The sequence below is a fragment of the Pongo abelii genome, chromosome 6 (genome assembly GCF_028885655.2).
Source record: "Pongo abelii isolate AG06213 chromosome 6, NHGRI_mPonAbe1-v2.0_pri, whole genome shotgun sequence".
Classification (NCBI taxonomy): domain Eukaryota; kingdom Metazoa; phylum Chordata; class Mammalia; order Primates; family Hominidae; genus Pongo; species Pongo abelii.
In genome coordinates, this window is record NC_071991.2 from 46,135,394 (window position 1) to 46,160,893 (window position 25,500).

At 38.7% G+C, this 25,500-nt stretch overlaps 1 protein-coding gene across 5 annotated transcripts in view; it reads left to right on the forward strand.

Annotated features, from left to right (window-relative positions):
- VPS41 (VPS41 subunit of HOPS complex) overlaps positions 1–25,500 on the forward strand; it is a 188,316-nt gene that overhangs the window by 104,708 nt on the left and 58,108 nt on the right. For 4 of the 5 annotated variants that reach the window (XM_054559067.2, NM_001133782.2, XM_063725581.1 and 1 more), the window contains 3 exon segments: positions 11,296–11,415; positions 12,549–12,695; positions 18,268–18,334. In XM_054559067.2, coding sequence (XP_054415042.1) covers positions 11,296–11,415; positions 12,549–12,695; positions 18,268–18,334 — 334 coding nt within the window. 5 annotated transcript variants of the gene reach the window in all.

The window sequence follows — 25,500 nt, forward strand, 5'->3', positions numbered from 1 at the left end:
CATTTTCCTTTATGATTCCCATTGTCTCATGTCCATCAAATGCCTGTTAAAAATATACTTTTTTCTTTAATGAGTTCAGCTAACTTTTTCATATAATATTTCCATACTGATTGTAGCTTTCCCCTGAACTCTGATGTTAAAACTACCATCTCTTTTCCTTATAACCATCTTTTGCTCCTTGCTGATAATATCTTCTTTTGCATATGGAGAGTCCTGTGCTTATTCTTAAGTATTTTGAGCAATGACCGCAAATGTCATTGCCAGTTCAGAGATGTTCGTTAGATTTTCTTGTGGGATTTAACCTCAGCTGATTCATTAACACTGAGAGGTTCTCTTTCTCTCTTTTGCTTTAAGAGAAGGCTGTATAAAGCAAGGGGCACAATTGCAGTCATTGTTAGTTGGTGTCACGGTACAGACTAAATCACAGTCATTTCACAGGAGTATTTGGTTTGAATCTGCTTCCTGAATACAACTTTGTGTCATGCTTCATGTTAGGTGCTATGTGTACACAGGATCTTGATTTCAGAAAAGGTGGTAGGTTTCCAAAAGCATATAGGTAGGATGGTGTAGGTAGAATATAGTTAATAAGACCATTAGTCAGAATAGTGACTTGATAGGAAAATGAGTGTATTTGTATATTCGCATACAACACTATGGGGTAAATTTACAGTCCTTTATTTGTCTTTAAGCCTTTTGGATCCCCCTCAACCTGTATGTTTGTTTGTTTTCCTTTTAATTTTCTAACTCAATTTCAGCCAATTTTCTTGATGTTTGTAACAGTGAAAATTGGTACAAGCTAACTGTCTAACAATAGTGAATTAGCTGTGTCAGTGCCCTGCGGCCAAAGATCACCAGAAGCACCCCATATGGTTTTAGGAAGATATTAGAAGAATTGTAGGATTTAGTCTGGTGTGAGGTGATTTCGGGGAGGTTTAAGGCTTTGCTCTAGATTGGATGTTGTCATGAAGCATGAATAATTCTACAGCTGGGCATTTTGATAAATCTTATCTAGAAGGAGAAAAGGCTAAGCCAAAGCCAAAGTCGTAACTGGTAAAGAAGCAGCAGTCTGTCATTTTAGCCAAAGTGGGAGGTGTTTGGTCATTGCCACGACTTGGAAAATGTTCATGTCTTGTTTGCATTCAGATATGGTTATGGAGTGGTCTTGCTTCTGTCCTGGTCCTTCGTGGTAGTGGAGTGGCCTCGGCTGATGTTGGTTTTCTGTGAAATTGTTTATATTCATCAAGAGAACATCAGGGCCCTGCTGTGGGAGCCAGGCTAGCTTCTGGTTGTCAGCTTTTCTCTTTCTCAGTTGGAATAAATAAAATTCTCAACATTTGATAGATTGCTTCTGTTGAGGTACTTTTCTAAAATATATGTATGGTCTGATTATCCTTTTCTATAGAAATAAAATTATATATGTAGATGTATTCATGGAAGGCTGTACACCAAATTATTAACAGTATTTGTGTCTGGGCAGGATTATGAATGTTCTTTCTGACCTTCATTGGCTTTTATTTACTTTTTTGTAGTAAGCATGCATTATTTTTATAATAATAAAAAGTAAAGGAATGTTTAGAGTAATTTCAATTATTTTAGATCTTGTTTTAACTTATCATTGTACATCATATGAAATTCCCTACATTATTGACGTCTATTCTTAGCTCAGTGTTATTGAATAGTTGCATAATATTCTATCTTATGGATCTATTTGATTTTCTTAACTATTCTTCTGTCTTTGGACCTTTAGGTTATATCCAGTGTTTGGCTGTCATAAATCATGATGTGGTGAAGCTTGAAATCTTTGGCCTTTCATCTGTTCCTCTGAATGTTTTCCTACCATTGATTCTTAGGATTGGAATTACTGAATCAAAGGTTATGATTTTTTTTAGGCATTTAATGTGTGTTGCCAAGTAAAATTGTATTCCAGAAAACTTACACCAGTTTACATCAGCTATGTGTGAGTACCTATTTTACCACATGCTCATTGCCAATCTGATATATAAAGATACTCCATTTTTCTATTTTATAGTATATTTGAATTTTTAGTGATTTTGAACATTTTTATTTATTAGCTACTTCTGTAGCTTCCTTTGTGATTTGTCTGATTGTATTCCTTGCTCAGGGCAGCTTTTAATATTACCATAGAAGCCAGGACAATGAAGGCTGTCCACTTGATATTTACTGTCAGTTTGAGCACAAATTATTGCTGCTTACTGAATAGCCTGCAGCCTTTTCTCCAGTTTTGGCCAAATCTGGAATAATTATTCTTGTTCCCAGGGAGGCATTATATAGGAGTCTAAATGAGACTTTAGAGTAGACCCTGAAGTGTGTAGAGAGGATGAACATATGTTACCATGTAGATGTGAGTCTGCCCCAAAACCATCAGTTCTGCCACTTCCATGAAAGCTATCAGTGCTGACCAGTGTGTCCAGTTAATGCCAGTTTTTCATAGAGATGGTAAGAAAATGGATTATAATGCTTGAAATTGGGTTCATTTGACTCATTTTCTTCTGCAGATAGTCTCCCGATTTTTTTTTTTTTCAACTTTTGGGTTTTACTTTGTTTTTGTTTTTGGTTTTTTTAGTTTAATTTTTTTTTTTTTTTTTTTTTGAGACAGATTCTCACTCTGTTGCCAGGCTGGAGTGCAGTGCCGTGATCTCGGCTCACTGCAACCTCTGCTTCCCAGGTTCAAGTGATTCTTCTGCCTCAGCCTCCCGAGTAGCTAGGACTACAGGCGTGCACCACCACGCCCAGCTAATTTTTGTATTTTTAGTAGAGACAGAGCTTCACCATGTTGGCCTGATCTCCATCTCTTGACCTTGTGATCCGCCCGCCTCGGCCTCCTAAAGTGCTGGGATTACAGGTGTGAGCCACTGCACCTGGCCTGTTTTACTTTGAATTGTGTGAAGGGCTTGTTCAAATACATAAACCTGTGTTTTCAGGTAACTGTCTGCATTATTCAAGACTTAGCAATTTTGCATTTCTTTTTGATATACTCACTGTGCAAGGATTTTCACCAATCAATGATTGAGATTATATGTAGTTAAAGTTAGAGATATTTGTTCATTGCAGAGAACATTAATTCAAGTTTAATCACCCAGTGGATGATTTTGTGTTATCTCTACCCTGATGCTGAGGGTGTTTTTACCTTGGGCCCAGCCCCGGGAAATGTATCCTCAGATAGCTGCAAACTGAAAAACAGACTCAACGTGTTTGGTATGAACAGCCAGCTCTATTAAATCTGTGGGATCCATATGGAAGATTTTTTTTTAAGTGGTAAAATTACTTAGAAAATGTCCTAGTCATTTCTGAAATTGCACTTGTAATTATGTGCTTGCATTTGCAGAAATTGCAGATTAGTAGTTTAAATAGGGGACTACCTCACATGCTGGCTTGATTGCCAAGCCCACATAGGTGTGTAGGTAGATACTGCATAGGTGGGTAGGTAGATCTTTATCTAGCTGTCATCTCTAGTTTTTTAATGCAAAGAAAGCTGCTCCTAAATGGCACCTCCATTGTTTAACTTATTTTGTTCTCGTGGCAGCTTTGCTTGGATTTCTTGGTTGCTGAATTGATCGTTACCTTATGTTGATACAGTGTTTTTTAAATTTCAAAGCATTGGTCTGTCTATATAGGTTTCACAGAATTAACTGCAAGGGCCTGTCCAAAGTCTGTGTTGCTAATGCAGGAATAGAAAACCAAATACCACATGTTCTCATTTGTAAGTGGGAGCTAAGTGATGAGAACACATTGATACAGAGGGGAACAACACACACTGGGGCCTATTGGAGGAGACAGAGGATGAGAGGAGGGAGAGGATCAGGAACAATAACTGATGGATACTAGGCTTAATACCTGGGTGACAAAATAATCTGTACAACAAACCCCTGTGGCACGAGTTTACCTACATAACAAACCTGCACATGAACCCCTGAAATTAAAATACAAGTTAAAAAAAAAAAAGTCTGTGTTGCATAGGAATGGTGTTTACTGAAATATTGTTTGTAAGCAAGTAGCATTTGAGTGGGCTCTAGGAACCCTTGTGCACAGAGGTTTTCTATGATACCAACATTTTGTCTGTACTGAACTGGTTTTAAACATGTTAAATTCAGATAAAGGAGATTGAAGCATTATAACTTGTTCAGAAAATAACCACTGAATTTAAGGCAATAATATATTTGGGAAGTTCTCTTTTTCTTCCCACATGTTTATATTCTATCTTGATGGACATAGTAGAGCTGTTGGTGGTGTTTAGAAAAGCTGTGTGTTTGAAACTTTGGCACTAAGCCTAAGCATGAAGCAAGACAAAGACACCTGCTCCATATGGGTTCCTGGTCATTCCTGCCTCCTTCAGGATTCAAGACCCCATTTGCCGTCTGTAGCCAGCCACCACCCTAGGTCTTCTCCACACTCATATTTTTCTCACTTACCTTCTTGACTTTTAAAATTTTGCTCATCATCTTTTCTAATCTTGAATATTTAAATCCTTTTGTAACAAGACTTTCCCATTGTTATGTCCTTTGTTTATATTTATTGAGACAGTTTTATTTGCTGGGTTTTACTTTTCTCTATTTCTCTATTTCTCTATTTTATTACCTGGATCTTCTGTACCTTCCTGACCTAGCACAGGTTGTCCTTTGTGAAATATTTGTTTTCTTCAAGCTCCTCGGTTCTCCCCGTGGGAACACACATGGTATCTAAGCCTTGACCCTGGGCTGAAGCCCCTGCTGAATCTTGCCCACTTTCTTGTCTGCCTCAAAGCTAGCAGTGTGGTCAGTATTTAGGAAGCCTGAAGGAGCCAAGTGATTTATCACCTTGAAAGATCACAAGATGATTAAAACAGGGCCAATCATACTCTTTTCAACTCCATCAGGGAAGAGTGAGTGACAAGTAATGATGGGCGTTAGGTGACCAGAATTGGGGACTTCATTACAGCCCGATAGGAATCTTGCCACACATGTGGGAGATTCTGGGCTCCGTGTCCTTATACCACTCTGTAGAGTAGGAAAGCACTAGATAGATTTATCAGCACAAAACAGAGGAGAATAAAGTATATTGCTGAGGATGTGAGGGCTCATATTGAAATATAAGTACTGAGAGTGCTGACTGCCAGAATGTGGATTTATGGGAAATAAAGCCCTAAAATATTTTTTTCCAACAAAAAAATAGACTTCTTGGAAACAGCTTTTCCTCTCTATGTACTTAGCTCCCATTGAGCTTAAATTGCTCTTAGTATTGTGATAATGACAATTCAATATTACAGGGTATGGAAGATGAGCCAAATAAATTAACCAGCTGCTTTTAAGGGTAGTTTTTTTCAATGGCTTACCCCATAAAATGCTTTGTAGAACATTCGTGCTCAGTAGGTCTGTGGGCAGTTTTATGACTGGAAGGAAAAAATGGATATTATTAAATATCAGTGAAGTACAGGCAGATAGTTTTGTGGTAGTTAAATTAGTATAGGATGTTTGTAAGAAAAGGAGTTCATCTTTTCTTAAATCACCAAAGTAAAGCTTTCCTTGGCATTCCTATCAGAAAATATGGTTCTGCTTGAAATTCAGAGATTAGGATAAAAAAGCCAATGGAGAGTGGATCATTTGGCCATTCTCCCTTCTGTATGAAACTCTATGTCAAATCAAAGCAAATCCTGCATGAGAGTTTCAGAGATATAGAAATGACTCCATAATTACTAGCAGGCATTTAAGGTTTTATACTATGTAGGATAGGAAAAGTGGACTCATGAATAAAGAATAAAGTAGGGTGGAGAGGAAAGGCAGAAATAAATGTTCGACGGGGCCAGGCAGGTAACATCAAGGAGAGAAGCAGGCCAGATGCGAGAGAGCCTGGAGAAGTAGGCGCTGTGGCAATCCAGAGAGCCTTCTGCAGGCCTGCAGACCCATTTCAGAAATTACCGTTCAGGCCAAATGTGTGGCCAGTTCGTGTCTCTGAAATAAAAGAGCTGCAATTACTTAAACCTAATAGAGGAAAGCTAACCTTAAAAGCAGCTTTCAAATTTTTGACAAGTTGTGCACAAATTCTATCTGCTGGCCTTCAGCAAAGGAAAATAGACTGACATTACATGCCTGGATATGGGATCCATAGAAGTGAGCCCTTTCTAAAAGCAAGGCTGTGTTGATTGTGTGAATTAGCCATTGGGTTCTTTAAATTTTTGAGATTGGAGTAGATTCCAGTGTGTTCAACATAGTTTAGGAGTATTACTAACTGTAAAGATAGACTGAGTAACTGAAAGGTTTTGGGAAATCACGTAGCTCCTCCTGTAGCAAACGCATTGTGTGTATGGTCAGAGAAGGAAAGAATTAAGACTAGTAGACTCGTATAGCCTACTTAATATTTAATATTTATTATGCCTGTGTGTCTAGCAAAGTATAAGATATGATCCTTTTCACCAATGCACTGGTTGGGGAAATGCAAGGTAAACACACCAATCTCAGTGAACAAGATTTAATAGAGTTAGTTGTGCAGTGAGAAAACCAGTGTGACCATAAAACATATACAGAACCAATAAATTGGGGGGAAATTATTTGACTTACAAAAGAATTCTCTTAAATGATGACTTTCCTTAGTATGTTTATGATGACCTACTTTATTTACAGATATTTTCTTATTTTTCATCCACAAAATATAAAGTGATAGGGACTTAGGCTATTTGAAAAATATAAGAAAATAACGTGAATCCTGTCAAAACTTGTAATGTTAATTAGTTAACATTTGTTTCATTTACAGAGGTTAATTTTTTATCCCCCCTCCCTTTTTGAGCACACATCAGTTGCATAGAATGGCATGTGCCTGTCTGCATTGTAGCAATATCATTGGGAGAAGCTTCTTTGCTCTTTTAATTGCATGTCTGCATTGTAGAAATATCACTGGGAGAAGCTTCTTTGCTCTTTTAATTGCATGTCAGAGCAGGGTCCGCAAGGTTTTTGGGAATCAATCTTGAGATGGCCTGGATTCAGAATTCTTCTGTCCTTCCTTTGCCTCCTCCCCTCTGCTGGAAGTTTTTAGTTTCTTGTTTTGGGAGTTAGAGTAGGAGGCAAAAGGAGGCCAGAGTTCAGCCACCTCTGCTTCCTCCCATAGCTCGGAGCACACCGAGTGTAACAGAAAGGGTCCACTGGAGTGAGCTTGCATTTTGGTAGGAACTGCAACAAGATTTAATTAACAGTTTTCTGAAGAAGTTAATGTTTTATTTGAAAAGCGTATACAGTTTATGTAAATTCATTCTAATACATGTTCAATATGCTTCAAACATTAACTTCTTTAAGTTCCAGTGAATATTTATTTATTTATTTATTTATTTATTTTGAGACAGAGTTTTGCTCTTGTTGCCCAGGCTGGAGTGCAATGGCGCAATCTTGGCTCACTGCAACCTCCTCCTCCCAGGTTCAAGCGATTCTCCTGCCTCATCCTCCCGAGTAGCTGGGATTACAGGTGCCGGCCACCATGCCTGGCTAATTTTTTTATATTTTTAGTAGAGACGGGGTTTCACCATGTTGGCCAGGCTGGTCTCAAACTCCCGACCTCAGGTGATCCACCGACCTTGGCCTCCCAAAGTGCTGCGATTACAGGCATGAGCCACTGCACCCAATCTCCAGTGAATTTTTGATATTACTTTGTTGTTTCATTTTAACTATTCCCCTAAGTTTTCCTGATTGTAAAAATAAGAGAATGGATTTTCATTCCCATTAATGTATTAACATTATAAAAATATTCATATATTTAGTGCAGAATAATTATAAAATAAAAATAATATAAAATTTCAGCACTCATTTATAGAATTAGGATTACTTTGTCATGTATCTTTTAGATTTTATAATATATGTGGATACACATTCACGTTTTAAGGACATTGTATTGAATACTGTTTTGTCATCTGCTTTTTTATTTAATACACCCTCATAGCTTTTTGTGTTAATGAAGATACATGCATAAAATAATAATGGATACATACTCATTGTGTGTGCTCCACCATATTATGCTCCATCATTCCTCAGTTGTTAGTCCATTTCTAGCTGTTATAAATAGCTTTACATGCGTCTTTACTAACTTGTGTGATCATTTCTTAGCGTAAGTTTCTAGGTAGCAACTTCCTGGTGTCATTTTTTTTTTAAAGGTTTGAGTCCATGATGCCAAACGATCCTCCAGAAAGATGGTGTCCAAGACCGCAGCTCAGCAGTTTGAAGATACCTCTTTCTCTGCACACACTCCACTGTACCCCCCACCCCACATACCCATTCCTGACCATATCATTTTGATTCGTCTCTTTATCCGTTCATTCTTTTTCCTTCATCTATCAATTCTAGAAACATTGCTGTACTGTTTTGAGTGTTGATTTATAAAATGTTTTACTATCTGTCTGGACAAATCCATTCCTCCCCCTAAATTACTTAATTTTTAAAAAATTCCTGTTATTCTCTCATTTTTTTAAATGAATTTTTAGCAGTTTTGGAATTTCTAGAAATAATCCCTTTGGGATTTTTTTGGACTTGCATTAAAATTATAGGTTAATTTAATGAGACTTAAGCTCTTTAGTGAGAATTGGAGTCTTACTATCCATGAATATAATGTGCCTTTCTGTTTATTGAGTTCTCCTTTCGTATCCCTCAATCAAATGTTTTTGTTTTGTTGTGTAGCAACGTGTCATGTTCATTATTAACTTTTAAATCTAGATTTTCCTTTTGTTACAACTTTGATTGTATCCCGTAAAGTTTAGGTTTATAGTATTTTCTCAAAGTACTCTGGTTACCATATGAACTCCTCTTTCACCCAAAGATTGAGAATGTTTTTTGTATCATTTTTGTTTTGTATTGTTCTTTCTCTTGTTCTTTGTTATTAATTTCTTAATTTTGTTGTTCCATGAGAATTATGATGATAAGAATTAGATTTTACTTTTAAGTTCTTTTGTTTTTTTTAAATGTCTTCTTATTCATATGGAGTCACAAGTTGGGGATTACTCCCTGGATAATTTGTATTCTTTTCAAATGCAGGATTTTTCCATAGGTGCCTGCCTTTTGTCAGAATGCTTGCTTTCCTTCCCACCTGGGACAGCTACAGTGCTGGCTGCATGCTTGGTGACCCAACCCTTTGTGTTTCAGAGTGAGACTGGCCACTCCCCTTCGTTCCTGCCCCATTACACTGAGTGTGGGGGGTGTTGTGGCATTCTAGTACCTGCCTGACTTCCCAGGCAGGCTTTTTCTGGGGGAATGAGTTAAATCATGGCCTTCACTGGGGTCTTATTATTAGCATATTTTACAGAATTTTTAGCTTAAAATTTGGAGCATATTTAACTTTTTCAACACAGGTGCAGACTGTTCTCCTCTTAGTACTACATTGGTCATTTCTAGGTGGGAATTGGTGAGGGAAAGGAATTCGATGCTGTGTCCCACCGTGCTGTTCTCCTGGCCATCCAGCCAACCCTTCATTCCAGCAGGTGATTATTGAGCACTCACTGTGCTTCACCCATTTCGTACGATCACCTCCATCAGATCCAGGCCACAGATAGAAGATGGACATTTTGATCTTATCAATTCATCATGTTTAATTGTTGTGGCCAGGCATGGTTGCTCACACCTGTAATCCCAGCACTTTGGGAGGCCAAGACCGGTGGATCACCTGAGGTCAGGAGTTCGAGACCAGTCTGGCCAACATGGTGAAACCCCGTCTCTACTAAAAGTACAAAAATTAGCCAGACATGGTGGTGCACACCTGTAATCCCAGCTACTTGGGAGGCTGAAGCAGGAGAATCACTAGAACCCAGGAGGTGGAGGTTGCAGTGAGCTGAGATGGTGCCACCGCACTCCAGCCTGGGTAACAGTGAGACTCCATCTCAAAAATAAATAAATAAAAATGATTGTTTTTAGTTGCCTGTCTTTAGTGGGGCATAATCTTCTCTGTAGCAGGAACTGTATGCTCAGCCTTTCTCCCCCTTTCCTACATTTCTGGGGTCTGTTCTCTGTTCTCTGCAAATGGGAGAAAGAGGCTGAATCACAGTCCGGGGACACTCCCGAAGGCCTCTAACTGGGGGGTAGGGAGGCATGGTAATAGTGACTTCTGAATTGGAACCTGGGATAGGAGAGGACAGGGTGGGTTAGAAGGTCTCTGAGAATATATAGGATATATCTGATGGGAAGACGGGGCTAAGTATGGTCAGAAGAATCCCTGCCTCCAGTCTCCCTGTGGAAGTTGTGAAGTCACACAACTTCAAACTGTCATAGCATTTTAAAGTAACTGTACTTTGCTTACTTGTGATGATGGACATCATATTTAATTTTAGGGATTTTATTTTGTGCTTCCTCTGCCTGTATTAGTCTATTGAGAAAGCTATACAGAAAATACAAATAAAATGTGAATTTACTCTCTTTCCCCTGTTAACCTGTTTCCCCTGCCTCTTTTGGGGTGGGTAGAGGACATAAAATATACTAAGGTAGACTGAAATTGCTTGTAGTGGTAGGAATTTTAATAATTCTCTTATGGAATCTGTTGTCAGCATTTGCTTTGAAAGGATAAACATGTGTTTCAGGATTGCATGCCTTAAGTTACATACTGTATAAATGTCTTTTCTCAAAGGATTTAAATGGAATATATCAAGAAAAATATTTATTGTGTTCTTAATAATGTATGACTTCCTAGAATTACATCTTTATTAATTGTAGAGGTTTTTGACCAGTTATATTTTATATTAAAGTTTATCCAGCAGGTTTTTTGAATGATAGAATCTTCCCTTTAAAATAAAGACCCTAGATACTATAAAATTTCTAAAGAAGCTTAATTCCAATTTTTCTTATTTTGTGACATGAATTACTGTTCGAAAGTCATTGTTCAATTATTTGAGTTAAATGAAAAACATAGACTGCTTCTATTACAGTTTAATCTGTGACTAATATCTTATTTTCAGTGAAAAACTTAAAAGAGGTTTTGATTTCCCAATTTACAAAATAAATTAGTTCCCGGACAATCATTTGAAGAACTTTTGCGATACAAATCTTTTGATTAACTAATGTGCATTATTTTCCATGAATCTTGGTGTTTTGATGCCACCTTGTGGCTTGGCCTTGTAGTAACTTCAACACTCATCCATTTTAAACAACGTCCTGGGGAGAATATGATGTGCTAGGAATTCTTTCCAAGGTACAAATAATATACTACTGTAAGTCTACATTAAAGATGTCGAGAGTGACTTGTTTGTTATTTGGTCACGAGGATAGGTAAAACTAGTAAGTAAAGAACCTGATACATGATTTTCAGTTTCTAAGATTCTTTGTTTATGCTCTTTGTCCCTAGCTGCTACTGTTTGAACGGTCTTGGATGAACAGATGGAAGTCTGCTGTTCTGCATGAAGGGGAAGGGAACATAAGGAGTGTGAAGTGGAGAGGCCATCTGATTGCTTGGGCCAATAATATGGTAAAAAATATGCTTCTGTCTTCCTAATGCTTGTTCAGTGGCAGAAGAATGGCCAAGTTGATAGGGCTGTAATGAAGGGAAAAGATGCCACTTGCTGTGGTGGTGATTTCTAAAGGGTGAAAGGACGATTGGTATCGTACCTAGGAGGTTAAAGAAATTAGATTGCTTTTGGCTTTCATAATATAGTAATTCCCAACATATTCTGGAATCTATTTTAGAGTAAGAAACCTGAGGCATGGAGAGTAGCCAAGAAAATGAAAAGCTATCTTAATAATTGAAGGACTGCATTGGGAATGGGTCTTGAAAATATCATTTGCCTGTTGGCCAAAGGCAAGTAAGAGTTGATATGAAACAAGTGCAGAATATTGCTGATTTCTCTTTTACTCCCAGTATAATCATAGGCAGAAGTATAGACCTGCCTGTAAGAAAGTGGATCGTAATTTTCAGTGCTGCATTTTACCTTAAAGTTTGATTGCTATGAATTGGGGCTAGTAGGAAGTTTTAAAAATGGTCTTTTTGACATCTAGCATATCTTTTGAAGCATCAAGGTATAATTTAGTAAATCAGTTCTATTCAGTTTTAAATGGTAGAAATCTGCCTAGACTCTACCTTTTTATTCTGGACTTTTCTTACTTCTCCTGGGTCACAATGAAGGTAAAACAAACCTGTGGTCACTTGGTTCATTTTTAGTTAGCTGCTTGCCTGGTGTTTTCATTTGAGAACTTTAAAATGTCAGATGTAGTTTTCTTTATATAGGTGGCTTTTCAGACTCAAAGCCTTTCTAAAAAACAAACTTCATTTTTCGTGGTGGAACGATAAAATTAGAAATGTTACTTGTCTGTCAGTTTGGAAATGCAGCTATTGATGTCTGTACATTTCATATTTCTGTTGGATTTGAGTCACCCATGCCATCTAAGAAAATCTCCTTTGTCCAGAAAGAAGGGTGGAGGTTTCCTTGTGGTTTTAGTTCCCACAGGGTTTGTGTGGAGCAGGAGCATTTTCCTTGCATGCTCAGTAAACACTGCTAATATTTCTCCATGCTGGTTATTGGTAGTATGTAGCAGGGGCTGTTAGTAAGTTTTCTGTTACTTTCCTCCTGAGTAGAGGATGCTTACTGCTGTTTTATTTTGCAGGGTGTGAAGATTTTTGACATCATCTCAAAGCAAAGAATCACCAATGTGCCCCGGGATGATATAAGTCTTCGCCCAGACATGTATCCCTGCAGCCTCTGCTGGAAGGACAATGTGACACTGATTATTGGCTGGGGGACTTCTGTCAAGGTGGTTTTGCTTGTCTTTGTAATAAGTCCGTGTTGTTATAGATCCACTGAGGGTGGTCCAAAGGACTGTGAGTCTTGATTGGCTTCTAGGACCCAAATCTTTTCACCTGGATGTTATTGTGACGTGATTACCATTTAATGCTCAAATTATTTCCTGTGCATAAGTTTTAAGATATATTCTTTCTTTTCCATGGCATGTAAAACTATTTGTGAACTTTTTCATGTTGAGAATGGTGCTGTCTTTTTCAATCTTCTTTTAATTTCTCACATCCCAGCTGGCCTTAGCTATTTACAGAACATGGGGTTAGTTTTGTTGTTTAGTCAGGTTTTCTTCTCTTTATTATTCTTTTCATTTTCCCTTAGCTTTGACCCTTCACTTCTTCATTAGAGTTATTGATAGTGGAGAGAGAAGGTTAAAATTAAATCATCCTGCTGCTTGGTAATAATTTGATGGAGTAGAGACCCAGACTTATCATCAATAATAAGATTTGGGCATATTTTCTGAAGTTTAATTATCTGACCCTTATGCGTCTGGGTAAATGAAATTTAACTGTTCTACAAAAGGGGACCCAAGCTCATTCACTTTTATTTTATGCCTACTAGTGCTTCTGTTATATTAGATACTTCAGAGCCAAAAGTTGTTTCCCTTTAAAAAATAGACAGCTTAATTCGAACAAAATAAACTAAAAATTAGCGGAAGTATAAAAATGGCATGAGAGAGTATCCCAGCAATAGTCTCATGGAAGAGCTAAGGCTTTGAGGCCAGACAGACCTGGGATCAAGTCCAGCTTCTTCATTTTCCTTTGGGATCCTCTGTGAGCCTTACTGTCCTCATCTGCAAAATGGTAGTGCTAATTGTTCTCACATCACAAGTTTTGGGGAGAAATAAATGAGCTAATGCATGTAAAGAGTTTTGCATAGAATCTGATGTAATTGCCTAATAAATGTTAGCTGTCATTATTATATAAAGTTCTAGCAATGTCATGAAGGGGACATGGCTATTTAAAATTTACTCTTCTCTGGAAAGGGAAAGTGGAAAATTATTAATGTAATGATTGTTATTAGCAAAACAAACATTGTTACACTTCAGGCCCTCCCAGCCCTTATGTTGTTATCATTCAGGTTCTTTTTTCTTCATGTGTTACATGAACACAACCTGATTTATATTTAGGGTAACAGGAAGGAAGCTATGCCTATAGCGTAGGATGGAAAAAGGGATTCCCTGGGTTCCCTGTCCCATGTGTGTGGTTACTCATCCAATAAATTTGTATTCTTAGTATTTTAAAAATCCCTTAAATGGACCAGGTGGCTTGTTAGTTTTAAAGTTCTGATTTTCTTTTCTTATGGTGAAAGACAAGGAAAATTAGCCTGTAGGAATATGTAACAAGTTTACTCATTACTACCAGAAATTCTTTCTCTGGTATGCTGAATAATGGCCCCAAGGATAGCAAGCCCTAATTCCTAGAACCTGTAAATGTTTCTTTATATGACAAAAAGGTAAATATTACTTTATTTAGCAAAAGATATGATTAAGTTAAGGATCTTGAGATGAGGGATTAACCTGCATTATCTGGGTGGGCCCTAAATGCAATCACATTTATCTTTATGAGAGGGAGGCAGAGGGAGATGCCAACATGGAAGAGAGGAGGAGAAGGCAGTACCACTGTGGAGGCAGAAATTGGAGTGAGGTGGCCAGTGAATGCTGGCAGCCACCAGAAAGCTGGAGGAGACAGCAGATTGTCCCCTAGAGCCTCCAGAGGAAGTATAGCCTGGCCAACACCTTGATTTTAGCCCAGTGAACCCGATTTCAGACTTCTGGCCTGCAGAACTGTAAGAGAATACATCTCTTGTTTTAAACCACCAAGTGTGGCAGTCTGTTATAGCAGCCGTGGGAAATATATACCCTTTCTGTCCAAGTTAAGATCCAGCTTCTATACAATTTTTATGTCAAATATTTCATTTTATTGGAGGTTCCTTTTCTTCAAACTCAGTTCTATATGTTGAGCACTTCTCAGTGTAGACTCTTAGTGAGTTCTGTTGAAGGAAGAGGAGATAAGGACATGGTCTTTCTTCAGAGAGACAGCAACCTTGTTGGGGAGAAGCAACCAGAAACAGTATAATAAAGTGTGCAATTGGAGCTTACCATTTACTTCATTCATTCATTTGCCCAACAAACGTTTACCAGGTGCCTGCAGTGTGCCAGGCAGTGTTCTAGTGTTGCAGAACACAAATAGACAAATGAATGAGTTCCTTCCCTTGGGAAATTTATGTTCTAGTGAGGAAAGTGGACAAAAACAAGTAAGTATAGCATGTTGAAGGTGGCAAATAAAAAGGAGAACACTTTAACAGGATAACAGGAAAAGGGATTGGGGTAGGTACCATTTAATATAGGGTGGTCCAGGGATGGCCTGTCCAATAACTAATACGTTGTTTGGTCAGAGATCTGGAGAGAAAAGTAATGCAGCTCTATGGGGGCCTGGGGTAGGGGGTGTTAGCAGAAGGAGCAGGAGTGCAAAAATTCTTGAAGCAGGAGTGTGATTGGTGTGCTTTTGAGGAACAGCAAGGAAGCTGTTTGTGTCAGAGTGAGTGGAGCAGATGTGGAGGAGAGGGATGTAAGTGGGGGTGGGGGAGGGTGCGGTGGAGGAGCAGATGATGTTGGAGCCCAGAGGCCCTTGAGAAGTCTTTGGCTTTTAATTTGAGTGAGGTAGGAAGCCAGCACAGGGCTTTGAGCTGTTGTGGAGTCAGTTAAGTGATCTAACTTGTATTTTGGAAGGATCTCTGGTTGCTGTGTGGAGCTAAACAGCACAGGGGCAGTCAAGAGGGGAGACCAAGTAGGCTACTGCAGTCATCTCCATAAAAAATAATGTTGTCTCAGGTCAGTGTAATGCACCTGGTGAGAAATGACCAGATCCTGGATATATTTTGATGGTAGACTCTGCAGTATTTGTTGACAGTTGGATGTGGGGTGTAAGATCACAGTCACCTAACATACTGGAAGGTGAAGCTACCTTTTGCTGAAATGGGAAAGACTGTTGATAGAGCATGTTTAGAGTGAAAAAGGCAAGAGTTGGTTTTAGGTGTGTCTACTTGAGAGATGCCTGTTATCCACCCAAGTGGAGAAGTGGAGGAAGCAGATTAGAGTTCATGGGCAAGAACCCACCTATCAGTGGTAAAGGGCTCTTATAATCATTGATTTGTGCTTATGCAAGACATGAGCTCAGGGTAGCACTTACCTGTTCACCCACCTTTACCTGCCACTTCGTACCTATGAGACTGGTGCTGGGTGAGCCCAGACTACAGAGCTGAGTAGTGCCGTAGAGCCGTGCCCAGCTACCAATAGTGCAATGCATCCTCGTCCTCAAGCTGTGGCATGACCAGAGAGATACCAGTCAGGCCTTGGTGTGAATTCCAGCTCTGGCCAGGCAGTCTGGCATCACTCACAGTGCTTCAGTGTTCTCTTCTCTAGATTAAACATAATAACATTGTCTTTCAGGGGTGTCTGAGTGTTGGAAGACTGTCAGCCCTCAAGTTCTGTCAATGTCTCTCAAATCTCTGCACTTCATCTTCCTGTCAGGTCTTTTTGGTGCTGGTTTTACTCCCCCAAACCTATCCTAAACAGTATAGCTAGAATAATCTAAGCGCAGGTCAGATGAGGTCAGTCCCCTCCTTGCCCATAGGATAACTGATCGTAAACATGACTTCCAAGGTTCTGTGTGATCTGCCTCTCCATTCCTCTCCAGCCTCAACTCTGTCCCCTTCTTCCCCCATGCTCTTCATTTCTGTCCGATTGAGCTTCCAGTTGAAGGCCCTATGCTGTCATATCACCCTGTTCCCCTGTGCTGTCTCTCCTGCTTCAACTTACATGTCACTTCTTCCAGGAAGTCTTCCTGCCCTAGCAGGAGATGCCCCTGCTCTGTACTTCCCTGTCACACTTCAGTAAAGTGCCTTATTTTTGTGTCTCCCCCACTGCACCATAATCTTAAGAAAATAATGATAACTGTTTCACAAAGGCCTTAACTCAGGAGCAGTGCCAGTAACTGCCCAAAAAGTGTTCACTAATATTGCCGTTACATTTGCTTTTTTATTATACTTCAAACCATTTGAAAGACTGTTCCTCATGTACTTATATCAGCACATTAAAACAGTTGTCCATTTGGCATTGTGGAATGTGCCGTTAGATGATTTAGTAGTTTCCCTAGTAAGTGTGGGAAGAAGAGTGGATAACTTATAAGCTCAAAAGTCTACCAGAAGGGAAGAAAATTGTAGAAGTGGACAGGCAGTTATATGAAGCGGACAAGAGACAAATGGCAAAAAGCAATCAAGGAAGAAGATAGCCGGTCACTTCTATGTGGAGGCTTCTACCTCTGCAGCCATGGGTTCAAGCCCCGCGTTAGGGAAAGTGGGCACTCTGCATTCACTGAGTTGCTGCAGTGTTGCTGGGCAGCAACTCAGTATACTACATATATTAAAAAACAAAACCTTACAAAAGTTTATGTACCCATTGGTATCAATTCTACTTCTAGGAATTTATCCTAAGTAAACAAAAGTCCTAAAGTTTTATATATAAGTATGTTGATTGCACTATTGCTTACGATAGATATAAAAACAAAAAAATATGTCCCCAAAGGGGGTTGATTAAGTATAGTACATTCATGTAATAAAAGGCAGTCATCCCTCAGTGTCTGTGGGGAATTGGTTCCAGTACCCCTGTGGATCCTGGGCTCCTCTGATGCTTATATAAATGATGTAACATTTGCATATATAAAATGATGTAGTATTTGCATATAACCTATGCACATCCTCCTGTATACTTTAAATCATCTGTAGATTACTTATAACACCTGATACAATGCCTACACATCACTGCATTTGCATAGACTTAATGAAGTAGTTGGTGTACAGCAAGGTCAAGTTTTGCTTTTTGGAATTTTGTGGAATTTTTTTTTTCCTGAATATTTCTGATCTTTGGTTAAATCCATGAATGTAGAATTCATGGATGCAAAACCCATGGATATGGAGGGCTCACTGTGTTATAACGACTTTACAGAATTATGTTGTAGAAGAATCTTTAAATAACATATTGAATTACTTGTATTAAATTGTTAGGTTAATAAAAGTAGCTTTCATAAAAACGAAGATTATTAATGGTGTTCTCTTTGTGCTGGTACAGTGACTAATGCTTGTTTTCCCCTTTGAGTTTTTCTATATTTTAGAATTTTCCATACCATAGTTATAGTTATGGTAGCAGCTATAAAAGAACACTATATAAAAGAAAAAGGAAAAATCTCTGATCACTGACAGAAGTTGTACTTGGATTAGTACTTGACTTCAGGTTCAGTCTCACCAGGAAAGCTGAACTTATGTGAATAAGGCTTTATTGAGGAATAATGTTGGTGAATATAGTGATTGCTATATGTCATTTATATTAATTTCTGTCATTTAAGTCATAGGGTAGATTGTGCTCCATCTGCAGTGCTACAAGGTTAATTTAACAAAGATACCATATATTGAATAAAATGTTATGAAGAATTTTCCATCAAATGAATAAAATAACCTGCGAACTTATTTTCCAGGTATGCTCAGTGAAGGAACGGCATGCCAGTGAAATGAGGGATTTGCCAAGTCGATATGTTGAAATAGGTATGGCTCCAACACTTGCCTTCTGTGGATGTAAAACTTCATTCAAAATTTTGATCTTCATTAATCTCTCCCAGACTGCCATAGTCTTTTGCCTGGACCCCTGCAGCAGCCTCCTAACTGGTTTATCTTCTTCCACTGTGAATTACTCTCATCTGCTGTCCCCACTGCTGTCAAAATACAGATCAGATCTTGTCATCATCCTTCAGTTCCTCCACATCGTTCTCAGAGTGCAGATGGAACTCCTCAGTGGATCACGGGGATCTGTGTTGGCCCCTACCCGCCTCTCCAGCTGTAGCTTACGCCAAGCTTCTCCTTGGTCTCTGTGCTGCAGCCACACTGACCTTTTACCTGTCTATGCCTCTCCTTCCCCTTGTCTAGCACATTCTTTGGCTTGAGTGTTGCTTTCCAGGGAAAGCACTGGGAAAGCCACTGGACCTCCCTGACTGAGTCAGGTCTTCCCATTTTAGGCACTACAACACTGCAGGCCTCCTCCCCTTTCTAGCACTTGTCACGGGTGCCAGTGATCCTGTGATTATTTGATGCATTTCTGTCTTTTCTACCTGACTGTCACCTCCTTTTGAGCACACACAGGGTCTGTTTTTGCTCACCATTTGTATCTTGAGGACCTGGCACAATACTTGTGCATAGAAGGTGCTTAATACTGAGTTGAATGAATCGGTGACTCTGGGAAACAGCTGTTCAGGAGAAGTATGCCCTGGATGATGTACCATGACTTTTATAATTTAGTTTGAAAAAATTATTCTGAGAAAAAAAATTGCCATATTATGAGTCAGCTGAAAAGTTCATTTGCCCATTTGCTTGGTGGATGGGTAATATCAATTTGATGGGTTATTCTGCCAAGGTGAAGTTGAAATAAATTATTTGCACATGACTATATTTCTGTAAATAGAAAGACATACATTACCCACATGGCTAATGTGGTTATAACATTTAAATCTGGGCTATTTTGTACTTGAAGTCAGAAATTGGTGGTAGAGTTTTAATTTTTTTTAACTTTAGGAGGATAACTACATAGTTCAGATTGCTTAGTGTATGGACAGTAGGTATATGAAGAATGTAGTAGTGCTGAGAAAAACTGAGGATCAAGATAAGAGACAAGATTTATGACTAGATAGATAATTGTTTCAATATCTTTTTCTTCTTTCCTTGCCTACCAGAAAATAAAAAGAAAAACAAAAGCCTCTCAACATCTCAATGCAATGTCCTGAGAGATTAGTATTTGGATATTTTTAATTGCCAGAGGGGTATAAAAATGTAGCAATTGTCATCTTCTTTCCTTAGTTGATACTTACTGATCGTGTACTAGGTGGAGGGCATTGTGCTGCTTACATAAACTGCAGTAACTCACTTTATCCTCACAGGAACTCTTTAAGTGCAGGTAGTTTGCTTTTTATTCTATAGATGAAGAAATTGAGGCTTAGGAGGTAAATGACTTGTCCAGGATCTTACTACTATAGCGTTAAAAATGGATAGAATCTAACTCTAAAGAACCACCAGAAAGCTTCCAGGGAGGCAAGGAAGTTTGCTGAAGTGTGTGATCTTGATGAGGTTACTTAACTTTCTTGACCATCGTTTTCTCACCTGTTAAATGGAGGTGATAATGTCTATCTTTCAGGATGGGTGTGGGAATTAGACATGGCGTAAGAAATGTGCCTAACATGGTACTTGGTACATAGTAGATGCTCACTAAACCATGATGGTTATTATCACCATGCAGACTTTCATCCCAACTCTGTGACTGCTGATAGCTGGCTCAGTGGTGACCCTATTAGCCTAGAACCCTGGGATCACATTATTACAGTGTGGTTCATCTGTACTGTAATTTACGTGAAATAGACCATATGTGGGTACTAACAGTATCACATTACTGACATTTTACTACTATGGTTAATGGTTAAGTACCATTTTTTCCCCTCTTAAGAGTAAACCTTTAAGAATATAAGCCATCTTCACAGCAGGAGGCAAAATAGTTTGGGTAAGAGTCCTTGAGTAGGATAACAGAAAGGGAAATATTAGGAGGTCTGGATTACAATTTCCTTTAGCCCTGAATAGTGTGAGCCACTGTTCTTTGGTAAATGAGGTGAAAATGGCATTAAGATTAAAGAAATACGTATGTCTGTACATTTCTTAGAAGCCAATTGTTTATAACTCTTTCTGTTACAACTCAGACTCTCAAAAATAGCACAAAAGTTATTCCTATCACATAGGCTGTTGATTTATTCTGTTAAATGAAAAATAATAATAATATAATGAAGATTAAGCTTCTTGGCCAATCACCAACACATGAAGAGATTCTCTGTACATAGGGCTTTTGGGACATCATGTTTTCTTTCAAATTGCATTGTTAAAAATAGATTATGGTTTGTGCCTAGCATCCATATTTTAACTTCACTTGCATCTCTTGTATTCTCACAGGACTCCCTGAGCCTCTGGTACTTTTCACCAAAGTCTTCCATGATCTCTGTGGTATGGTAGTTGGAGAGCTGACATCATGATGTTGGGAAATGAAACCAATGGTTGTGTGTCATTTTCTGGGAGTTTTCTGCCAGGGGTAGTTGACTTACATGCAAGGAATTAATGATTGACTTCTTGGTCTTAATTTCATATGGAATTTTGTTTAACTGAGATTAAACAATTATATGAGAATCTATATAGAATGACAAGTCAGGAAGAAATGGAAGAGAAAAGAAGGGAAATCTTTTTTACTTTCAGTATTGTCTGTATCTTCGTTGATCATATACTGTGGTCTTAGAATTTAGCACATCATTCTTTTTTCAGTCTCTTAATTGACTGAAAAAACAATGACCTGAAAATTGATGATCTGTTTTCCTAGTGGAGGAGAGTTGTGAGATAATTCTTTCCTAGACCTAAGTATCTCTCTTTATCCACCTGTTACCATTTTGATTCAGCTATATGGGTTACAGTAGTGGAATCTTTGTGTGTGTGTGCCCAGGAGTGATGTGGTTTCATCTCTTAGTCTGAGTCTTGATAGAGATGATGACAGCTGGCATTCTTCAAGATGTTTTTACTTGAGGGTCTAGGTATGTATGGTTTTCTGTTCTGTTATAGATAGTTCAGTATAAATCTCTGTAATAATCTGTTCTGCATTGAATTTTTTTCTAACATTTTGTTATGAAATTTTCCTTAAAGAAAAGAACTTTGTAGTGAATAGAACCTCCAAGATTCTGCAGTTAAGATTTTACTATATTTGCTTTATTACGTATCTGTTCATCTATTCATTCCTCCTTTTGGGAGAGATGTAACAACTGTTTCCCCGCTCAGTACTGTAGACTCAGGTTTTTGTTGTTAGGAGTAGAATTAATGAAGTGTCTCCATAATAAGTAATGGTAAGAAATCTGAAGCACCTGAAGTAACAAATATATATTGTTCCTTATATAACAACCACCACCAAGCACAGTGCTGAATACATTGCAAACAGAATGTCATCTAATCTTCCCAGTATGCAAGTGGGTAGCGGCTACCATCCCCATGGTGTAGGTGAAGAAGCTGATGTTCAGAAGGGTCAGGTAACCTGCTCAAGATTATTCATAAACAAAGAAGGCAGTTTTTGCACTTAGGTGTGCCTAGCTGTAAAGTTGTTGCTTGTAATCACGGTGTCACACAGTGCTTCCCGTGTTTCCTCTACCCAGCCCCTGGCCTTTGTTTACAGAGCCTTGTTCCAGACATTTGGATACAAACCCCTGCAGAAATGCTGTAGAATCTGAAGACCGTTTTTCTATATCAGTGATGATAGCTGCTCACCTTTTCTAGGAACTGCCAGATGAAATGGAAATGCAGTAGATTTGTTTTTTTATTTTGGTTCAGAGAAATATCTCATTTGGAGAGTTAGAAATTATATTTTCACTTGCTTTATCCTGAGATTGAGAGCTTTTCTTCATTGCTTCTCCTCCACATTTTTAGAGAATTTATAGAACCTGGTTGCCTTGGATGACCTTTGGAATTGTTTCTAAGGAAAGGGAACCAAACTTAGATTATGCTTCTTTGAGCCCTTTTAAAAAGAAGAAAAGCCCTTGTTTGCTATTTTTTAGTGTTTAACTTAAGTTTAGTTGATGCAACAAGGTAGTTTTATATTTATAAAATAAAGTGTAACATTTGGTTTGAACCTTGTGATTAGCAGGTCATTGGCAGTGCCTTTCATTTTCTTTTGTCTAAGCAATGTGCTGTAATATACTCACTAAATATTCCTCATAAGTGCTGTTTCAGGAGTGCTAAAATTTGGTAGATGAGATAATCATATCAGCTTAGTTTTGTCGTTTAATTGACAATAGTTTGCTGAATATTGATTATAAAATACAGAATTAAATTGCAAACTAAATTTATTTTCAGTGGTTTTTGGCCTGTGTGTACTGTTCAGCTCCTGTCTGATTTGAATGTTTTTGTTATTTTGTCCATTAGCCATTCTTTTCAATTTCACTTCATGTATCAGGTCTTCTCCATAATTTGCTAATGTAAAGCACTGTGAAGTCAGTTTTACTTTAATGTGTCTGCTTTGTAACACAGCCCTGAAGCTGTTGAAGTGCTGTTATTTCCAAGTGTATTTTCAGTGATAAGTGGTCATGCTGACAAAATGTCCAAACTTATTGAAAAGTCTGTGGGCATTACATCCAGTTGATTATAAAATACTAATATCTGGTAACTAAGGGGCCAGAATCTCTTGGGAACAAGACACTATCTATCATAAAGGGCCCTCAATGCGTTTTCATAAATGAATATAAGACAGTGAAATGTAATTGTTCTTTTTTGTAAATTGCTTGACACACATTTTTGTTTGTTTAAGAATCATAGAAGCTAAGATCTATGGGATGTCACCTTATTTAACTTCAATAAAGAAATCTGGGTAACATTTAGCTAATGGACATTTGGGGACCAATAAGGGGATAAGAAATGGGGGGAAAAGGCAGTGCAAGTTCTGTGTACTGCAGTGCTTTAGCCCTTGCAGTAGCACTGCAAATTCAAGAGAGGGGCTTGGGGCACCCTGACTGCATGCAGCAGAATCACCAGAGAGCCCCCACTTCTGTTCTTGCCAACTGCAGTGTGCTTTGAATCTAAGCATCTCTGTATTCTTATATTCTTCCCCTTCCCCTTCCCCTCCCCCTTCCCCCTTACTTCCCCCCTCCCCCTCCCCCTCCTTCTTTTGGCTTAGGATCTTGCTGTTTGCCCAGGCTTTAGTGCAGTGGCGTAATCACACCTTACTGCAACCTCAGCCTCCTGGGCCAAAGCGATCCTCCCACCTCAGCCTTCTAAGTAGCTGGGACTACAGGTGTGCACCACCATGCCTGGCTAATTTTTTAATTTTTTGTAAAGATATGGTCTCCCTGTGTTGCCCAGGCTGGTGTCGAACTGGGCTCAAGAAATCCTCCCACCTTGGCCTCCCAACGTGCTGGGATTACAGGTGTGAGCCACCGTACCCGGCCCTGACTTACATTTTCTAGAGTGACTTATAGTTGGGAAAAATAGGACTTCAGATTCCTACTTCTCTTATCTTCCACTTAAGTGACTTTAGTCAAGTTACTTAACACCTCTGAGCCTCCTTCCCTCTCTAAAATAACCATAGGGTTGTTGTGGTGAAAAGCGATATTGCATGTAAATATTTAGCATACTGCCTCACAGCATTGTAATGTTCATTAAATGGGAGCTATTATTGATATTAGTATTATATTTAGTTACAGTGGGAGAGAAAAATAGTGGTTTCTTTTAAAATCAGAAGACCTGAAAATTGTGTTTTATGAAATTTGTAATTTAAAGAAAATTTGGGGAAGATATAAATAAGGGCTTACTGAATGATTCTGAGGAGATTGATATGTTTTATAATTGCATTTCTCAATAAAATATATCTATAAACATATATGACAGAGGTACAAGTAATAAAAATATTGATTTAATGTTGTCTCATAGGTCTGAATATGCACATAAGAAGTGAGATAACCTAGCTGGGAATTATTGGAGGATGGTTTTTTACTTTAAACAAATTTTGATTTTTATCCTTTGTAATCTAATATCCATTAGGGTTTTAAACAATTCTTTTTAAATGAAACGAAGAGGTTGTTTTCTCTCATGTTATCCACACCGTTTCTGGCTTAGGGGGCTTATGGTCATGATTATTGCTGCTGTTTCCACCCTCATCTGTACCTCCTCAGAAGCTAAATTTTCCTGCGGTGTGCTATTTTTTGTTTTACACCTGTTCCTGTTTTGCACATAGCATGTGGCATTTTAATTATCTCTTTTTTTTTTTTTGAGACAGAGTTTCGCTCTGTTGCCTAGGCTGGAGTACAGTGGCACGATCTTGGCTCACTGCAACCTCCGCCTCCCAGGTTCAAGCAATTTTCTGCCTCAGCCTCCCAAGTAGCTGGGATTACAGGCACCTGCTACCACGCTTGGCTAATTTTTGTATTTTTAGTAAAGATGGGGTTTCATCTTCTTGGCCAGGCTGGTCTTGAGCTCCTGACCTCGTGATCCACCTGCCTTGGCCTCCCAAAGTGCTGGGCTTACAAGTGTGAGCCACCACACCTGGCCTAATTATTTCTTTAAATATGCAGACTCACAATCTCCTTTAAGTTATGGTCAGGTCTTAGTCATCTTGATGCATCTAGAAGACTGTCTCGTGTAATTGGTACTCAGTTACTCTTTTTTTTTTTCTTTTTTTTTTTTTGAGGCAGAGTCTCGCTCTGTCACCCAGGCTGGTGTGCAGTGGCAGGATCTCAGCTTACTACAGCCTCTGCTTCCTGGGTGCTCGCAGGTTCAAGTGATTCTCCTGCCTCAGCCTCCCAAGTAGCTGGGGCTACAGGCACGTTGTCACCATTGCCAGCTAATTTTTATATGTTTAATAGAGGCGGGGTTTTACCATGGTGGCCAGGCTGGTCTCGAACTCCTGACCTCAAGTGATCCATCTACCTCAGCCTCCCAAATTGCTGTGATTAAAGGTGTGAGCCACTGCACCCAGCCTCAGTCACTCTTCATTGAATTAAGTTGTAACCCTCAGAGATTATGAGACCCAAGATATGAGAAAGTTCTTTCTTGTTAATTTTTATACCAGTCATATGGCATTCATTCTGAAACTGATGGTGTGTATGCTATCGAGGGCCAGACACTATTGATCTATTTGTGACTCTAACCCTGACCCCATT